Source organism: Ctenocephalides felis, unplaced genomic scaffold (genome assembly GCF_003426905.1).
Source record: "Ctenocephalides felis isolate EL2017-DRISC unplaced genomic scaffold, ASM342690v1 CF-g0.4_SCAFFOLD_03573, whole genome shotgun sequence".
In the NCBI taxonomy this organism is placed as follows: Eukaryota; Metazoa; Arthropoda; class Insecta; order Siphonaptera; family Pulicidae; genus Ctenocephalides; species Ctenocephalides felis.
Genome location: NW_020539727.1, coordinates 23,422,230 through 23,440,290, shown reverse-complemented (window position 1 = coordinate 23,440,290; position 18,061 = coordinate 23,422,230). Strand labels below are relative to the sequence as shown.

The 18,061-nt window shown below is 27.1% G+C and overlaps 1 protein-coding gene across 1 annotated transcript in view; it reads left to right on the top strand.

Moving 5' to 3' along the window:
* Positions 1-18,061, top strand: part of LOC113389125 (neutral ceramidase) — a 152,985-nt gene that overhangs the window by 111,355 nt on the left and 23,569 nt on the right. Inside the window, exons 9-11 of the mRNA XM_026626178.1 lie at positions 12,088-12,206; positions 12,278-12,353; positions 16,100-16,330. Of these exons, the coding sequence (XP_026481963.1) occupies positions 12,088-12,206; positions 12,278-12,353; positions 16,100-16,330 (426 nt within the window). The remainder of the gene's footprint in view (positions 1-12,087; positions 12,207-12,277; positions 12,354-16,099; positions 16,331-18,061) is intronic.

The window sequence follows — 18,061 nt, the reverse complement described above, 5'->3', positions numbered from 1 at the left end:
AAAACTTTATATCAGAAAATCAGTAGTAATTTCCGTCCAGGAAATTAAACCACTCTCTTATAATTTGTGCAATTTATATTTACTCTATTATATTCAATTTTATTTTTTATTTTATTTTATAAATTTTATTATTTTTTTCAGAGTTTGTTGACCGAGGCAAAAGGTCGTGAGGTTCATGGACCCATAAAATCGATCTATCAATATATCGATATGCCGAATGCCAATGGAACTTATTTCAACCCGAAAACTAAAGAAGTCGAACAGGTAAGATTAAAATTTAATAAAAAATCAGATTGTAATATTAAATATATCAAATTTTAACAAATGATACTTTAGACCTTCTAGTACATTCTAAAATTTTGAATATTCATTATTTGTTGCTTTAAGTATTTTTTATAAAAATTTATTCTGCAAACAGTCTCCTTGAAAATGTGTGTAAATCCCCAAAATATTGTTAAAGAATGAAATATCGAATTCAAAGTCGTTTTATTCAAATCTTTTATATCGGAGTGTATAAAAGTGTTTCCTAGGAAATTTTGTAAATTTCATCTAGTTTTACCCTATCTAACTGAAAAGAAGTGGTTTCATATGAAATTTTTGAGTTATGTGACAAAAACCAACAACTATTGAACGTTCCAATTTTAAATTTTGGTCACAAATTTGGCAAGGTAGATTAATAATGTGTGCCAAGTTTCATCAAAATCGCAAAATGCGTTTATGAGAAAATGCCATCTGTTTAAATATTAGTTACAAATATTTTTTCAAATTTTCAATTTCTATATGAGTATGCAAATTAATGTTGTATTTTCAGTGAACGAGTTAAAACAGCAAATCGTGATTAATACAGTTCGATGGCAAATTGAAAATGTTATATAATGGACTTTTTGAATTTCTAAAATATCTCAAAGTGTTCTCGAGATATTGCATTTTTAAACATTTCGATTTCGCAGGATCCATATTGATTTTTTACAACTTATAAAATTTGCAAAGTGTAAAAATGCAATTTTGTAAAAACTATTGCAGATATTTTGATGATTCAAAAAGTTAGTCCAAAAGCATTTTTAATTTGCCATCGAATAGTGACACTCTTGATTTCCAATTTTTACTTTCTTTACTTTTATTTCAAAAGTGTACATATACATAAATAAATCTTCAGGATTTGAAGAAATAGTTAACAATGCAAAACGATAGTATGTATTTTATGCTTAATTATTATATTTGTAAAATTATTTTTCATTACCGATTGTATTATTTGATGTTTCCTATATGAGTTTGCAAATCAATGTTGTATTCTTAGTGAACGAGTTAAAGCAGCAAATCGGAATTAACACAGTTCGATGGCAAATTGAAAGTATTATATAACGGACTTTTTGAATTTCTAAAATATCTCAAAGCGTTCTCGAGATATTGCATTTTTAAACATTTCGATTTCGCAGGATCCATATTGATTTTTTACAACTTATAAAATTTGCAAAGTGTAAAAATGCAATTTTATAAAAACTATTGCAGATATTTTGGTGATTCAAAAATTTGTTCTATAAACATTTTTAATTTTCCATCGAATAGTAATACTCTTGATATCTAATTTTTACTAGTTCCTCAAGAATGTACATATACATAAATAAATGTTCAGGATTTGGAGATATAATTTTCAAAGATGTATATCCATGGTATTTTTAACAAGGCTTTTGCAGTTTTTATTTTTTCAATGTTAGAAAGATATATATCAAAAATCCTAACTGTTGCAAAGTATAGCCGAAAATATATTTTTTATAACGACAAACCTGACTAAAACTGTTTTAAATTTTATTTAACTTTTTTTTTAATGACATCAAACGGCAATCTGTACTATATTATAAAGGTTGATACTAACATCAAGTAAATGTTAGGTAAAATGCCACTTACGCCTATTTATATTTATTAACCAATCCACATATTTATAAAATTTAAGTTAAGCAAGTTTTTCACGCGTCAAATTCATAAAATAAACTTTCCTTTACATCATTATGGAAAACGCTCTGATATTTATACAAAAAAAGCTCTAGCTGGATAAATCCTTGGAAACAAAAAGCTCCCAGCGAGCTTTTTAATTTTAATTGTGCTCGCCCATGTGGGACAAAGTGCACTTTTCGCAGTTTTTAATCTAATATTTACTTTTACTTATTTTGCACTTTCAAAACTTTTTACTACGACGTAAGGGAAATAAATATAATTGTGCGGAAACTTCAAAAATGAATCAAGGTAAAGTTTAAAAGAAACATTATCTATAATTGTATGAAATAATTTGTATATAATTTGGAATTATCTGCTACAATAATAATTAACTTCCCGTAGGGTAAATTATAGTAATCGCAAAAAAATCGAAAATGAAAAATTTTATATATCTTTACGTTTCAGAGGTTTCTGAACATTTTGGCATACCTTAGAAAAAATGAATGTATGTTTGCGTGTGTGGGATACAAATTTCGTCGACGATTTCGGGAACACCGATCAACCAATTTGAATAATTCAAAAAAACATTCGATTCGTATTGATAACAAACGTGCTGATTAGTTTTTGGCGAAGGCAGGTCTAGCCGTTCAGAAGATACGGGGCAAAAAGTGTCAAAAACGGTAACTCAGATTTTAGGAGAACGGAGCTCCGATTTTAATAATTCAAAAAACATTTTAATTGTATTGACAATTGGTAAAATTTTTGAGAAGGCAGGTCCAACGGTTGGGGACTCTCAATAAAAATAAGTTAAAAAAGTGTCATTGGGCGGTCAAAAATGTTTATTGGACTTATATACATCAAATTATCAGATATTTTATAGAGATTTTAAATATTGTGTACACATTTTGTGTACATTTTTTGGGTTCCGTACCAAGATTTTTAATATTGAATTTAATTCATATGGTTAAAATGTCCTCGACAGTATGGAATAACCGATTTATAAGATTAAAAAATCATTCGTTTGTACTCGATCGCGAGGCGATTTTGCAAAAGGCAATTTTGCCGTTTAGAGGTACGGAGAGCAAAGCGTGTAAAAACGGTTTTTCAGTTTTTGAGAGAACGGATCATCCGATTAGATTTATTCAAAAAACATTTGGCTTGAGTAGACAGTGTGCAATAAATGCATTATACAGAAAATTTAGTAATTTTGAAACTTTTCACAAAAAAAATCAAAATTTTCAAAAAAATTTAAATTTTTGAAATTTTTCATAATCAAAAAAAAACAAAATTTTAAAAAATTAAAACAAAAACGATTTCTTACAAAAATTTGAAAATATTTCGATAATTTAAAAAAAAATTAAAATTTTCATAAAATTCAAAGTTTCAAAAAATTCAAATTTTTGAAATTTTTCATAATTTTCAAAAAAAAAAACAAAATTTTGAAAAATTAAAACAAAAATGATTTCTTACAAAAATTTGGGAATATTTCAATAATTTCAAAAAAAATAAAAAGGTTTTAATAATTTCCAAATTCTCAAAATATTTAGAAAAAACGCTTTTTTTAATTACAAAAAATTTCAAACTTCTAAAAAAAATTCCAAATTATCAAAAAAATAGACTCTTGTAAACGTACACATCAAGTTGTTCATAAATTTGAAATTATTCAAAACAATCATTGATTATTTTCATTCCTCGAATGTTTAAAATTACGGTACGGGATGTTCCAGCAATTTGCCTTAAGGCACGATGCCATGCGTCCCAATAGTTGTAATTTTGGATTAAAAATTCAAAAAATTACGCAGGCTAAGCACAGTCTAAGCGCCACCTTGGTACAAATGTTTACCCGAGTGCGTTCAGACTGTTTATGTACTGGAGCACTTTTCCAGTAATTTTGTGAAAACTATTGAAAAATGTGAAAATGCCGCCAAGCTGAGCACAGTATAAGTGAAAATGTCGCACGGAATTATTTGCAAATGCGTTTAGACTGTGACTATACGGGAGCACTTTTTCAATTTTGTGCAATTTTGGGCAACTATTTTTTTGAAATTGAATTCGAAATGAAATGACGATTGTTAATGTTCTGGAGATAAATTTTGATTGATTTATGATTTACATTTGATTTGCTCAGATATAACAAGATGGCAAAAATAATGAAAGTTACAGTAGCTGTAATAATATATTTGAAAGCGTTTAAAATTTCTCGAATATTTCATTACGGTACGGGGAAGTTTCAGCAATTTGCCTTAAGACACGATGCCATACACCACTAGTTACTTTACAGTCTCTAAATTGCATAGAACAGTAATGTAACATTTCATGTTGCCAAGTCGTAAGCAAATAAATCTCTCTCCATAACTCTATTTAAACAGAAGTAGTTTCCGTTTGTTCTTCTCTCTACTCTCAACTAAAAACAAACTCAATTCGAGTTTGTCTTGGAGTGATACAGTTGATGCGTTTCCATCCCATCCGGCTACCAGGGGAGCAGCGGCCGTTTCGCCTCTGACCGGGAACGAGGCGGTGCTCCGGGTTGGAAGTAGTAGAGCAAAACACCCATGAATACAAGGACACATAGATACATAATACATACATAATCATACAAATAAATATATATATATATATATATATTAAATTTTTTATATAATTTTGATGTTGAAATATGTGATATTCAGTTTTCAGGGCAATACATCAATTAAAAAATTTGTATGGCTTTAAAACTAAATATATATATATATATACATATATAAAAAGATGTCTATATACATACATACATATGCCAATACATACATATGAAGCTCTAGGGCACAATTCGAATGCGTTGCAACTGTTTGTGAACGTTTCGTCGATTTGTCGGACGTCGGTAGTGTTTCGATAAGCCGGGAGCAATTAAATATCGAAGAGCATCATAAACCCTCAATTTATCCATGTAAACTAAACGAATGTTTTACTAGTGCGTAGGCGAAAGCAGCGATTATCAACGTTATGTTTTAACTAGGGTTTTGTCGGTTTTCAAAAACCGGTTTTAAAAACCGGTTTTTTGGCAAAAATTATGGAATTCGAAAACCGGTTTTTTAGTGAAAAAAGTCGGTTTTCACTGTATAAATGGAATATGACAAATATAGCTAAATATGAAAGATAGATGAAAGCGTTTTGATATCTTATCCTTCTGCAATGGTTTCCAGAAAGGTTTTGTATATATTAATTTCGATTTTTATACCAGTGTATATATTAATTTAAATCAGTGTGGCTTCTTCTCGAAGAAGTAACTTCCTCTACTCAAACTTAAAAAAAGATTTTTGAGCCCTACAAGCCACAAATAAAAGAACAAAAACTTAGAATTATTATAACAGGATTTAAAAACAATTAAGCATAATTCGGTGGCAAGTATGAGAGTATTTTCTATTTCAGTAAAATTTGTGATTATACAAAGGAAACATCTAAGTAGCAATTCGATAGACCTTTTCAGTTTTTTGAAATCACATTTTATTAACAAAAAAAACAATTAGAATGTTCAAAATTAATTAAATAAAATTGCTTAGAACAGACAATACCCAAGTTTAGCTTAATTGTTTTTAAAACTAAAATTGATATCAACAAGTATGTATCAACAAGTATCTAATTTTTTTATGCTTTTTATTTAAAATTGTATTATTTTTATTTATTAGAAAACTTTCCATTCACTATCATAAAAATATTTTCATTCTTGTACGTGAAAATAATGCATGAATAACGAATAATTATTTTCAAAATTATTTAATCAAGATAAACTATTACAATTTTGTTTACTATCCATAAAATTGAACATTAAATAAATTCAGTCAAATACTGCTCTAAATCACATTAAATTTACGGATAAATTACAGAATATTCGAGCAAAAATTTTACATTCTATATAAAATTCGAAAACCGGCTAAAACCGGTTTTTAGTAAAATTAAAATTCGAAAACCGGTTTTCTGAAATGTCGGTTTTTGTATAAACCCTAGTTTTAACTAGTGGGGCGCATGGTATCGTGCCTTAAGGCAAATTGCTGGAACTTCCCGTACCGTAATTAAACATTCAAGGAATGAAAATTATCAATAATTGTTTTGAATAATTTCAAATAGATTATTTATTACATACTGTAAACTTATAAGTGCTTTTTAAATTGGGCGACGAGCGTATTTTATGAACAACTTATGTGTACGTTATGAAGAGTCCATTTTTTTAATTTGATTAAATATTATTGATTATTATGATATTATGATATTATAATATTATTGATTAATTTTCTTGAATGTTCAATTACGATATTCAAGACTTTAGATTTCAGAAATCTTACACTTTAAAAAATCTAAAAACCCAGAGTCCAAAATTTTTAAAAATCCCAGAAATGTCAAAGTCCAGATTCTAGACTTCCAGAAATACAGCAAAATAATACCATTAACTTTTCAATTTTGGATTAAAAATTCAAAAAATTAGCCAGGTTAAGCACAGTCTAAGCGCCACTCTGGTACAAATGTTTACCCAAGTGCGTTTAGACTGTTTATGTAATGGAGCACTTTTCCAATTTTGTGAAAACTATTGAAAAATGTGAAAATGCCGCCAAGCTAAGCACAGTGTGAGTGAAAATGTCGCACAGAATTATTTGCAAATGCGTTTAGACTGTGACTATATGGGAGCACTTTTTCAATTTTGTGCAAATTAGGCAACTTTTTTTTTAAAATTGAATTCGAAATGAAATGACGATTATTAATGTTCTGGAGATAAATTGATTTATAATTTATGATTTACATTTGATTTGCTCAGATATAATAAACAAGATAACAAAAATAATTAAAGTTACAGTATTTGTAATAATATATTTGAAAACGTTTAAAATTTCTCGAATATTTCATTACGGTACGGAAAGTTCCAGCAATTTGCCTTAAGACACGATGCCATACACCACCATTTGTTTTTATGGTCGACACTAATAAATGTGTGCATCACGAGTGCTACCATATTACTGATAAACATTATTCAAAATTGTTATATGATGTATTTATTTTCACTTAAATGCCATCTTGTGCAGTAGCAAATAAGTTTTACTTCAATCGCGTGTTAACCTTACGCGCACTCTTTTATATCTTATTTATTCTCGTCCAGTCTAGAAACACGGAAGGGTTAATGCACAATACATCTCGTCTACCAGGAGAACAGACGCATTTTCTATATATTTTTTTGGGTACAGTACAACATTTGTATGCGAAGCCGACGCTTACGGCGTAAGTTTTATTTAACCGTTTTTTTTGTTAGTAGACTCTTCTCAGTAGAGGCAGGTATAAATGACACAGACAGGGTTTTGGAACATTTTAATAAATTATAATACATTCATATGATAATAAAAAGACCAGAATTTCAATTGGTACACAGTACAAGTACGTACACACTTTTTTTGTGTAAATTTTAGACAAAAATTCCTTATCATTTGTATGACTACAAGAAAGATTGTGATAAATACCTTGAGATAAATTTTTTATAAAGAAGATGATAATGAGTTATAATGAGAGAGGAAACTGGATCGAGGAAATCAAGTGTTTATTATTCCTTTATCACAAAAAATAAAACTAGTTGGTATTGCTATTTTGCCTTGAGGCAAGTTACATGAACTTCCCGATATGTATAAATAATCGACTTAATCAATAAAAAATTAATTAATTTATGAGTGATTAAAAGTATTTCGAGTGGATTTATTACACATTATTGAACACGAACGAACACGTTAACTCGGAGTATTTTCTAAAAGCAAATGTTCAAAAATCAACAATTTTTATAATTGAACCAATTTCCGTAGGACTTTAATGATTTAGTATGTTCATTAAGACCAAGTACTCTATTATTATACCAAGTAAATCGTCTAATTTTAATTTTAACAAACGTTAAAAAACTACCCATTTTCTCAAACTTTGATGAATATTTAAAATTAAACTACTTGTCGTAAGGTAGTAAAGTTTCAGTAAATTTCAGTAAGTTTTATAATGCCATGATGTATATCACCAAAAAAAGTTCCATAAAAATCGGCTTAAATTTCTTTTTCAACAGTTAATTACAAAAAACGGCTCCGTAGATTTTTCACCTAAAACTAATCAGCAGGGTCGGACTTAGAAATTTGGCGCTCCGGGGCAGTGACAAAAATGCCGCCCTCTTCCTGAAATTTTACTTCAATAGTTTTATGTCTCATTTTTCTAAATCTAAAGTAACTATTTTTTGCAAAAAAGTTATTTTGCCTTACATACTATAATAATAAAATAAAGTATTCATATTTATTCTAACTAAAAACATTATAAACTTTGCACTAAGTTTCTTCACAGACACATATGACAAACTTTTTGTAATGCAAATTGTTTAATTAAATCTTCACAATCTAAACATTGAAGTACAGCCGGTTCTATGCATAGAATTCAAACAAGAAAACGATCGTTCTACGCTATAGTTTGTTGCAGCTAAAGTAATGAATATGCGATAACCAATTTATACGTTTGGAAACTCAGTGTAAAGGTCATTTGAACACAAAAGTTTCAAAAAATCAGAAGGTGTTTTTTTTTAGATACATTAAATGGATTTTAAATTTCTGAAATCGGTCCAGCCGTTTTGGAGAAAACGTCAATCAAAGGTCTAATTGAATTTTCAAAATCGATTCAGAATTGCGGGCTAAAACGTGGACGAAATTTTTTCACTTTTCTGCTATTTATAAAGAAACGGGACGATCGTCGCACAAAACTGAGAAACAATAGTTCTCATCGCGATACACACATACACACACACATACTTTTTCCTTAAATTTGGTCTCATTCGTTTCAGAATGGCTTGAAACCTCGAGAAAACATAAAATTAGCGAAACGGATTTTTTTATGTAAACACTCTCCTTCGGGATGTTAAAAAGAGTTGTTCTTTATAACTTTCGGGTTGTCCTACCCTGCACAACATTCCTCTGTTATTCCCTCCGCGGTCGATACTTCACACGCACACGTCGTCTTCCCACAAATATAATAACAAACGAGCCGTCGTATCGCCTTTACCGAGACTTCGCCGTCGGCGTCGCCGTCGGCCTCTCTTCCGCACTCGTATCAAGTCAAAGTATGTATTTGTAATGTAATTTCTGCGCCTGTTCGCCTGGTAATCGGCGATCGGCGAGACCGCTTAGCGCGCCACTTGGCCCGACACCGACACCCAAGACAGGGACAGAGAAATAGAAATAGGAAGGTACCTACTACAGGACGCATTAAGAGACAAAACTGTAATATAGGGATGAATATGCGATATATGATGATTTAGTTAACTAGTGGTGCATGGCATCGTGCCTTGAGGCAAGTTACTGGAACTTCCCGTATCAAATTCATTTTTTTTTCAAAAAGGCTAAATAAAATTTTATGAAAACTTTGTCAACTAGTGGGGCGCATGGCATCGTGCCTTAAGGCAAATTGCTGGAACTTCCCATACCAAAAACTATTTTTTTTAAAATGATTAACAATTTTGAAAAAAATTTACTCTGAAAAAATTAGATTTTTGAGAAACTATAAATTTTTGACAAAAATTTTCCTTTTTTGAAATAATATAATATTGAAAATTTGATGATATTTTCTTTATTTTGACATATTTTGGTAATTCTGAACTTTTTTCCAAAGCAATCGTACTGCTTTAACTGCATAAAGACAAAATATGGAAGCGCGTAAGCGCCGCGTCGCCGTCTAACGGATAAACATTAAACTTATTGTTAAAATCTCTATAAAATATCTGATAATTTGATGTGCATATCTCTAATGATCATTTTTGACCGCCAAATGGCATTTTTTTTTACTTTTTATTATTAGATCTCCGAAACCGCTAGACCGGCCTTAATGAAAATTTGATCAGTTCTTCATCTTGTCAATACAAGTGAAATGTTTTTTGAATTATTCAAATCGGACGCTGCGTTCTCTTAAAAACTGAGTTAGCGTTTTTGGCACTTTTTGCCCCGTATCTTCGAAATGGCTAGACCTGCCTTTGCCAAAAACTAATCAGCACGTCTCCTTATCAATACGAATCGAATGTTTTTTGAATTATTCAAATCGCTTCACCCGTGTTGCCAAAATCGTCGACGAAAATTTGTATCCGAATACACACACACACACACACATACATCCATTTTTTCTAAGGTATGCCAAAATGTTCAGAAACCTCTGAAACGTAAAGATATATAAAAATTTTCATTTTCGATTTTTTTGCGATTACTATAACTTTCCCTATGGGAAGTTAAAAATGGCTCAATGAATTAGTTAACTAGTGGTGCATGGCATCGTGCCTTGAGACAAATTTCTGGAACTTCCCGTATTAAAATATAATTTTTATAAAAAAACTATAAAATGTTATGAAAACATTGAAAAAAAATGGGATTTTTGAAAATTTTGAATTTGTTGAATAAAAATGACTTTTCGGAAATTTGTTTTTAAAGTTTTTTTAAAATTTTAACTTCTTTTCAAAGTATATACAAAATCGAGTGCATTTTTTAATATCTTGCTCTATTTCATAGAAATTTTTCTCAAATATATGTAGATTGTTATATATCATTAAAAAGCCAATAAAATTTGCTAAAATCTCATATAAATTAAAAACTAACATCTAGAACAAAATTATACAGAAAAAACTATTAAAATTTAAATTTGTTTTGATAATTATGCGTTTAAATTAAATTAGGTATAATATATAATTGAGTGCATTTTTTTATATCTTGCTCTTTTTTATAGAATTTTTTCCAAATATATGTAGTTTGTTATATATCATTGGAAAGCTAATAAAATTTGTTAAAATTTCATTTAAAATAAAAACTAACATCTAGAACAAAATTATATAGAAACAGGCAATTTGCCATTTGTATGAAATAAGATGGCTATATTCAAAATCGAGTGCATTTTTTTATATCTTGTTATATTTCAGAAAAAAAAAATTCCCAAATATATGCAGATTGTTATATATCATTGGAAAGCTAATAAAATTTGCTAAAATCTCATATAAAATCACAGTTAACATTTGGAACAAAATCAGAGAAAAATTAAACGTTAAACTTTTAACTTGGTTAAAAAAATCATAATTCTTATAAATCAAGGCAATTTATATAAAAAATAAAGTGTATTTTTTATATTTTGATCTCTTTTACAAAAAATTTGTTCAAATACATATAGATTTGTATATATCAAAGAAATGGAAATAAAATTTACGAAATTTTGTTATAAAAAAACAAGTAACATCTGGAACAAAATTAATTACAAAAAAGCCTTATTCTTTCGACTTGATTGAAAGATTGATTGAACTTTAAGTAAGGCATTTAAAATATATATATATATATATATATATATATATATATATAAATATCTAAATTATATATAAATATATAATTTAGATATATAATTACGAAAACCCATTAGAAAATCGCTTTTTCTGTCAAACCAAACAATAGAAAGAAAAATGATTAATTCCCTCCATCGTTAGGAAAAACGTAAACGTTTTTCTTAATGATTTATTAACGAGAACATTTATTTTACTTAAAACCTTTTTTTAATTAAAACTCCACCGTAATAAATATATAAAAGGGAATTTAAAATTATGAGGTGAAATAAAAAGTGAAATAATAATAAAAAGATATATAAACTGATTGTAATATAATATTTATATGATATGGCTATTTTCAAGCTTTAATATAGCCAGAAATTTTACATTTAGTAAAAGTTGGTTTAGTACAAATTTTGTAAATTTTATAAGCTACAAGTTTGTCTCTGGAGTTTTTTTTGCAGCCTCAATAATTTTTTAAATATTTGATACAAACCAAAACTTTTCATCCTATCAACTCTTGTCTAATCCAGGACGCACCTGAACAAAATTTTGCACCGCATTTCAATATAAAATTCTAGCAATTATTTTCACAACACCTATGCTCAAAATTTGGCTAAAATAATCTTTGATATCTACTTTATGGCAACAAATAATAAAATTTATAAAATTTTGGTAAAATTTTTCAAATATTGGCAAAAAACCACTAAAAGTACAAATCAAACACCGCACTGCAAAAACGCTTGTAACTTTTGTTAAATTAATATTTATTAATATTTTTTTCGGAGAAATTTTTACTTATAATATAATTATTATTTAAAATATTTTTTTACTAGGTTCGGGGATGTTTACCAGCAATGGGCTACAGTTTTGCAGCAGGAACCACAGATGGTCCTGGTGCCTTCGATTTTCAACAAGGAGATGTTACTGGAAATCCCTTCTGGAATGCCATCAGGTAACAAATTTATAGATTTAATTTAACAAAATATTAATTTGAAAAACTGTTAAAAATTTCCTGTTTTTTAGGAACTTTTTGGCAGTTCCTACAGCCGAAGACATCGAGTGCCAGAAACCGAAACCGATTTTGCTTGCAACTGGCAGGGTAAGAATAAAAATTAAATAATATATAAAAAATTTTATGCTTTTGTTCACAAAGTTATGTGTTTTTATTCATCTATATGTGTTTTAATATTTTACATGTTAAATGTATAAATTTTATTTATTTTGTGGAAGATTTTGTGTCCGTTTGTCTGTTTGTTGTAAAAATCAATAAATTTTGTGGATGAAGACTTAACATTTTTCACGGTTTGATGTGTTCATAAATATTTTATATAGAGAGAAGGTGTATATAGGAAAAATATTGGAAATTCTATACACAACAATATTGTCTAATACTGTTTTTAAGTATCTAAAATGGTTTTCAAGTTTTTGAGTAAAACCAAAATTTTGTACCCGCCCTAACCTCGTACGTACTACCTAAAAGCTTCAAAGCAAAATTTTGCATCGATGCTAATTTCCAAAACTAATTTTCTCTGCACAAATAACTCGTAGAAAAAAATTAAATATACCAAAATAAAGCTAATTTCATACGCTACAAATTTGCTTCGAAAACTTTTTCAGTAAACTTCATAATTTTCAAAATTTTTAATAAAAACCAAAACATCCTACCTTATCACCAGTCTCCTCGTCCAACACCAAATCTGCAAAGAAAAATAAACTTACATTAATTTTGTAAATAAATTGCAGCTCAATCCATAACAATTATTTACAAGAAACAATTCCCATTAAATTCCTTACTATTTCTAGTACAGTAAACAAAAATTTTATTAAACTAAATCATTTTAATTAAACCTTTGAAAATTAATTTTCTCAGTAAGTACATTCCAAACCTTTGCATCAAACAGAAACTAAATCTCGTTAAAATCGTTGATTGAAATATCTTTGAGGTAAAGGATTATTTATTGCATTTTGGAAAAGAAAATACTTGCTTTAACACAAGTTAAATAAATGATTTTCCTAGAATTGTATCATAAAAACTAAAACATTTCAACTATCCACCAGAAATATTTTATTCAAGAGTAATTACAAATAATTTACAGAATCCTTTACTTTTGTGTCCTTTCAAAAAGGTTCTAAATTTATACATTGATATTAATCAAAGGATACGGAAATATCCTTCGGGAAATAAATCACAGAAATGATTTTCATATTTCATATTTCATTGAAACAAAAGACTTTTTGTCCAGAATTGTCAACGAGTGGGCGATGGAATTTAAATGAGAGAAAATTAATAATATTAATTGAAATTCATTAATTTTGAAAAGTTTTTGAATTTAATTATGTTTTTGAATATGTCTACTATAAGGTCAAATATTAAAATGAATATTTTTAGTTGACCTATATTCATTATCTTTATTATAAGTCAATTGATTCTAAAGAAAATCTCAAAATAATAAATTATTTTATCATATTGATTTTATTACTGAAATCAAATAACAGAATATTTTTTAATTTATTCATTGATTTGTTTATTTTTTTATTTACTCATAAAATACAATTAGTTCTACATTTATTTCTTTATTAATTAATCAATAATTTTTTCAATATTTTATTCTTTAAGAATTTCCTAATTTAATTCTTGATAAACCAAATGATTCATTATTAATAATTAACTAATTAACTAATTTACTACTTAATTAATTATTTAATTGGATAACTAATCATTAATTGAAATTAATTGATTAATTAATTTAAAGCTGACAAATGCTTAATTATTATAAATTTATTAATTAATTAATTAACTAATTATTAATTAAAATTAATTGATTAATTAACTAAAAAAATGATTTTTTTAATCTAATTTGCTAATTATACACTCTTAGATAATTCATTATTATTAATTAACTAATTAATTGACTAACTAATTATTAATTAGAGTTAATTGATTAATTAACTTAAAAAAATGATTTTTTAAAATCTAATTCACTAATTATACACTCCAATTAGTTAATTGATCAATTATTTAATTTATTATTTATTTTATTTCATTAGCTCTTTATTTATTTATTTATTCATTTATTAAATTAATCATTAATTAATAAATTAATTAATTTATTTATTCATCCGTTAATATATTCATTAATTTAATTATTTACTTATTCATTTAATTATTGATTGATTTATTTATTTGAATTAATTATTATTTTTATATCATACTATAATTTATTTATTCATCCATTATATTTATCATCCATTTAATTATTTATTTATTTACTTTATTTATTCATTTATTTATTTAATTATTCATTCATTTATTTATCAATTATTTGATTTATTTAATTAATAATTTATTTATTTATTCATTCATTTTTCAATTTATTTATTAATTTATTTGCTCATACACTTATTAATTTATTTGTTTATTTATTTATTAATTTATTTGTTTCTTTATTCATTATATCTTTATTTAATTATCAATTTACAAATTTATTTATTACTCAAGTTATTAACTTATACATTTATTTTTTAATTTATTCATTCATTTATTTGTTTATTTATTCCTTTATTTAAATAGTTATTTTTAATTTATTTATTTCTTCATTTATTGGTTTATTCATTTATTTATTTATTCATTCATTTATTTATGAATTAATTGATTTATTTAATTCATTATTTATTTATTAATTAATATACTTATTTATTTATTCATTTAGTTTATCTATATATCTTGTTCTTTATTTTTTATTCAATACTTTGTCTATCTATTTTACTATTTATTTATTAATCAAATGATCTATTTAATTAAATATTTATTTAATAATTTATTTATTTCTTCAATAATTTAATTAATTATTTATTTATTTACCTATTTTGATTTTTTCTTATTAATATTTTTATTTATTTATTATTATCTATTTTACTTATGCATCATCATTATTTATTTATTTTTGTTTATTAACATATTTATTTATTTAGCAATCCATTTTTTGATTTATTTACTTAATTTTTTGTTTTTTGCTTTATTCATTCATTATTCTTTGCCTTTTTTATACTGTTGAATGTTATTTAATTAAGTCTGTCAATTTATTTATGTTTTTGTCTATTTGTCTATATGTCTATTCATCTGTTTTTTTGTCTTTTTAATTTCAACATTTTTCCTAATTTTTCTCCACAGTTGTCCCAAGTGTTTTACAACGCTTCCAATTTGTCAGGATTTGTGAGTTTCTTTTAAAAATTTCTTTTTTGAAACTAAACCTCATTATGGTTTGGAAGAATTAACCAGGGACAGGAAACTCAAACAAATTTGACATGATTTGAGATAAAATACCAATATCATAATTCATCAAAATCTTCATAATTCAACCATTCAAGTACACCATTCCCAAATAGCATAATTTTTAAACTACCAATTGCTTTATCAAAATAGTCAATAGAATGATATTTTGTAACCACTTGCTATCATTTTAACCAAACTGTAGTCTATCATTGGTGTAATTCATATTTTGGTCATCATATTTGGGCCCTAATGTCATACTTTCTAAACTTTTGCTAAATTTATCAAACAAAAAACTGATTATCTAGTATTTGGCAATCTCTGCAAAATGCATCTAGCATATATCAAGTCAATCTTTTGCTATCATCCAGAACTTACCAGAAACTTGCTTTCATCTCAGACACACCAGAAACTTTAGCAACCATATAACTCTCACCAGAAACTCTTCCTTGCATCTAAGAATCACCAGAATTTCTTGCTACCATCTAAGGCTCACCAGAAACCATGATCAACCTCTTTATTATCATCAGCATCCTTAATTTTCCTTCTAAATCCATCAACTATCTTATTTTTAGGCTCATCTGCCATACCAATGGCAACCAACAATCGTCCCAACCCAACTTTTAATGATAGGAGACGTCGCCCTGGTGGCAATTCCTGGTGAATTCACCACAATGGCTGGCAGAAGGATGAGGGATGCTGTCAGAGTTGCCCTTAAGGAAGCAGGAGGCCCTGAAGCCCTTGTCGTAATCGCAGGATTGAGTAACACTTATACTGACTACGTTGTCACTCCTGAGGAATACCAGGTAAGGGATAAAAATAGTAAAGGACTCTTGATTTGCTTTTAGGGTTGACCCTAAAGACCATCACTGGTCCTTAAGGATTAACCATTAACTTCCCCTAGGGTAGTTCTAGTAATGGGCCAAAAATCGAAAATGAAAATTTTTGCATTTTTCGACGTTCTGAAGGTTTCTGAACACTTTGGCAAACCTCGGAAACGAAATGGATGTGTGCGGATAAAAAAAATTTCTGTCCACCGATTTGAAGGATTCATTTACCATTCGATTCCTATTGATAGGGACATGTGCTGATTAGTTTTTGGCAAAGGCAGGTCCAGCCGTTACAGAGATACGGAGCAAAGAGTGCATAAAATACAAATCGACTTGCTGAAAGAAATACTAAATAAACGCACTCTTTATGATTTATTTACATTTCATCAAATGCAATTCGTAGTTTTTGCTAGCGTTTTTAAAGTATACTGAGATGCTATAGGGTCTTACTATGTTAGACAATATTATTTAGAATTTAATTTTATACAAATTTTCCTAATACATCATTTATTTTTAACAAATATTTTAAAAGTTATTCAATATGTAATAAATAAATGCGCTCCGGATAAATAAAATTAGACGAATTTAGACTATTCCGGATTATTTTATTAGAAAAATTGTTAGAGTGTCTAATTTGGTATAAATTCACTATTAATATTTGTATATATTTATTTTATTATAACTAAAAATAAATGTAACCAATGAAATGTTACAATGGCTAATAACTAGATACTGAAATTTTAACTTTATTAAATTTTAACTGTAATTTTTCTTATTTAATTTTGTTCAAAAAATTTTTAAATGTTATAAACAGATGATATATAATAAAATACATGTTGTGTAATAAATTGTTACTAATATTATTATAACTATAAATAAATGTAACCGATAAAATCTAACAATGGCTAATAACTAGATACTAAACTTTAAATTTCACTTTTTTTTACATTGAGTTTTAAAACATTATATACTTTAAACGGAGTATCGGATTTGAATGATCTAAAGAACATTCAATTTGTAATGATTGGGAGAAGAGGTGATTAGTTTTTGGCAAAGACAGGTCCCGCCATTTCGAAGATACGGAGCTAAGTGTGCAAATAATGGCAGTTTTTGAGTCCGATTTGAATGATCTAAAAAACTTTCTGCTTGTATTGACAAAACAATTGCTTTTGAGGATAAAATTTATTATTACATCTTTTTTCATTTTCCATAAAATATTTATGTAATTTTGGATTAAAAATTCAGAAATTCACCCAGTCTAAGCACAGTATAAGTGTAAATGTCGCACAGAATTATTTGCAAATGCAATGCATTTAGACTGTGACTATACGGGAGCACTTTTTCAATTTTGTGTAAATTAGGCAACTGTTTTTTGGAAATTGAATTCGAAATGAAATGACGATTGTTAATGTTCTAGAGATAAATTGATTGATTTATAATTTACATTTGCTTTGCTCAGATATAAAAAGATAGCAAAAATAATGAAAGTTATAGTAATTGTAATAATATATTTGAAAACGTTTAAAAATTCTCGAATATTTCAAGACAAGAATATTCCTAGACAAGATTTTTAGAATATATTTTTTAAAAATAAGTTTTGACATTTTTTTGTAAATGAGCAGAGTTGCTTTTTTAAGGTGATTTTAGTATTTCTGAATATTTTAGAATATTGTTCAAATACAAAAAATATGAAACTGCCCAAAAGTT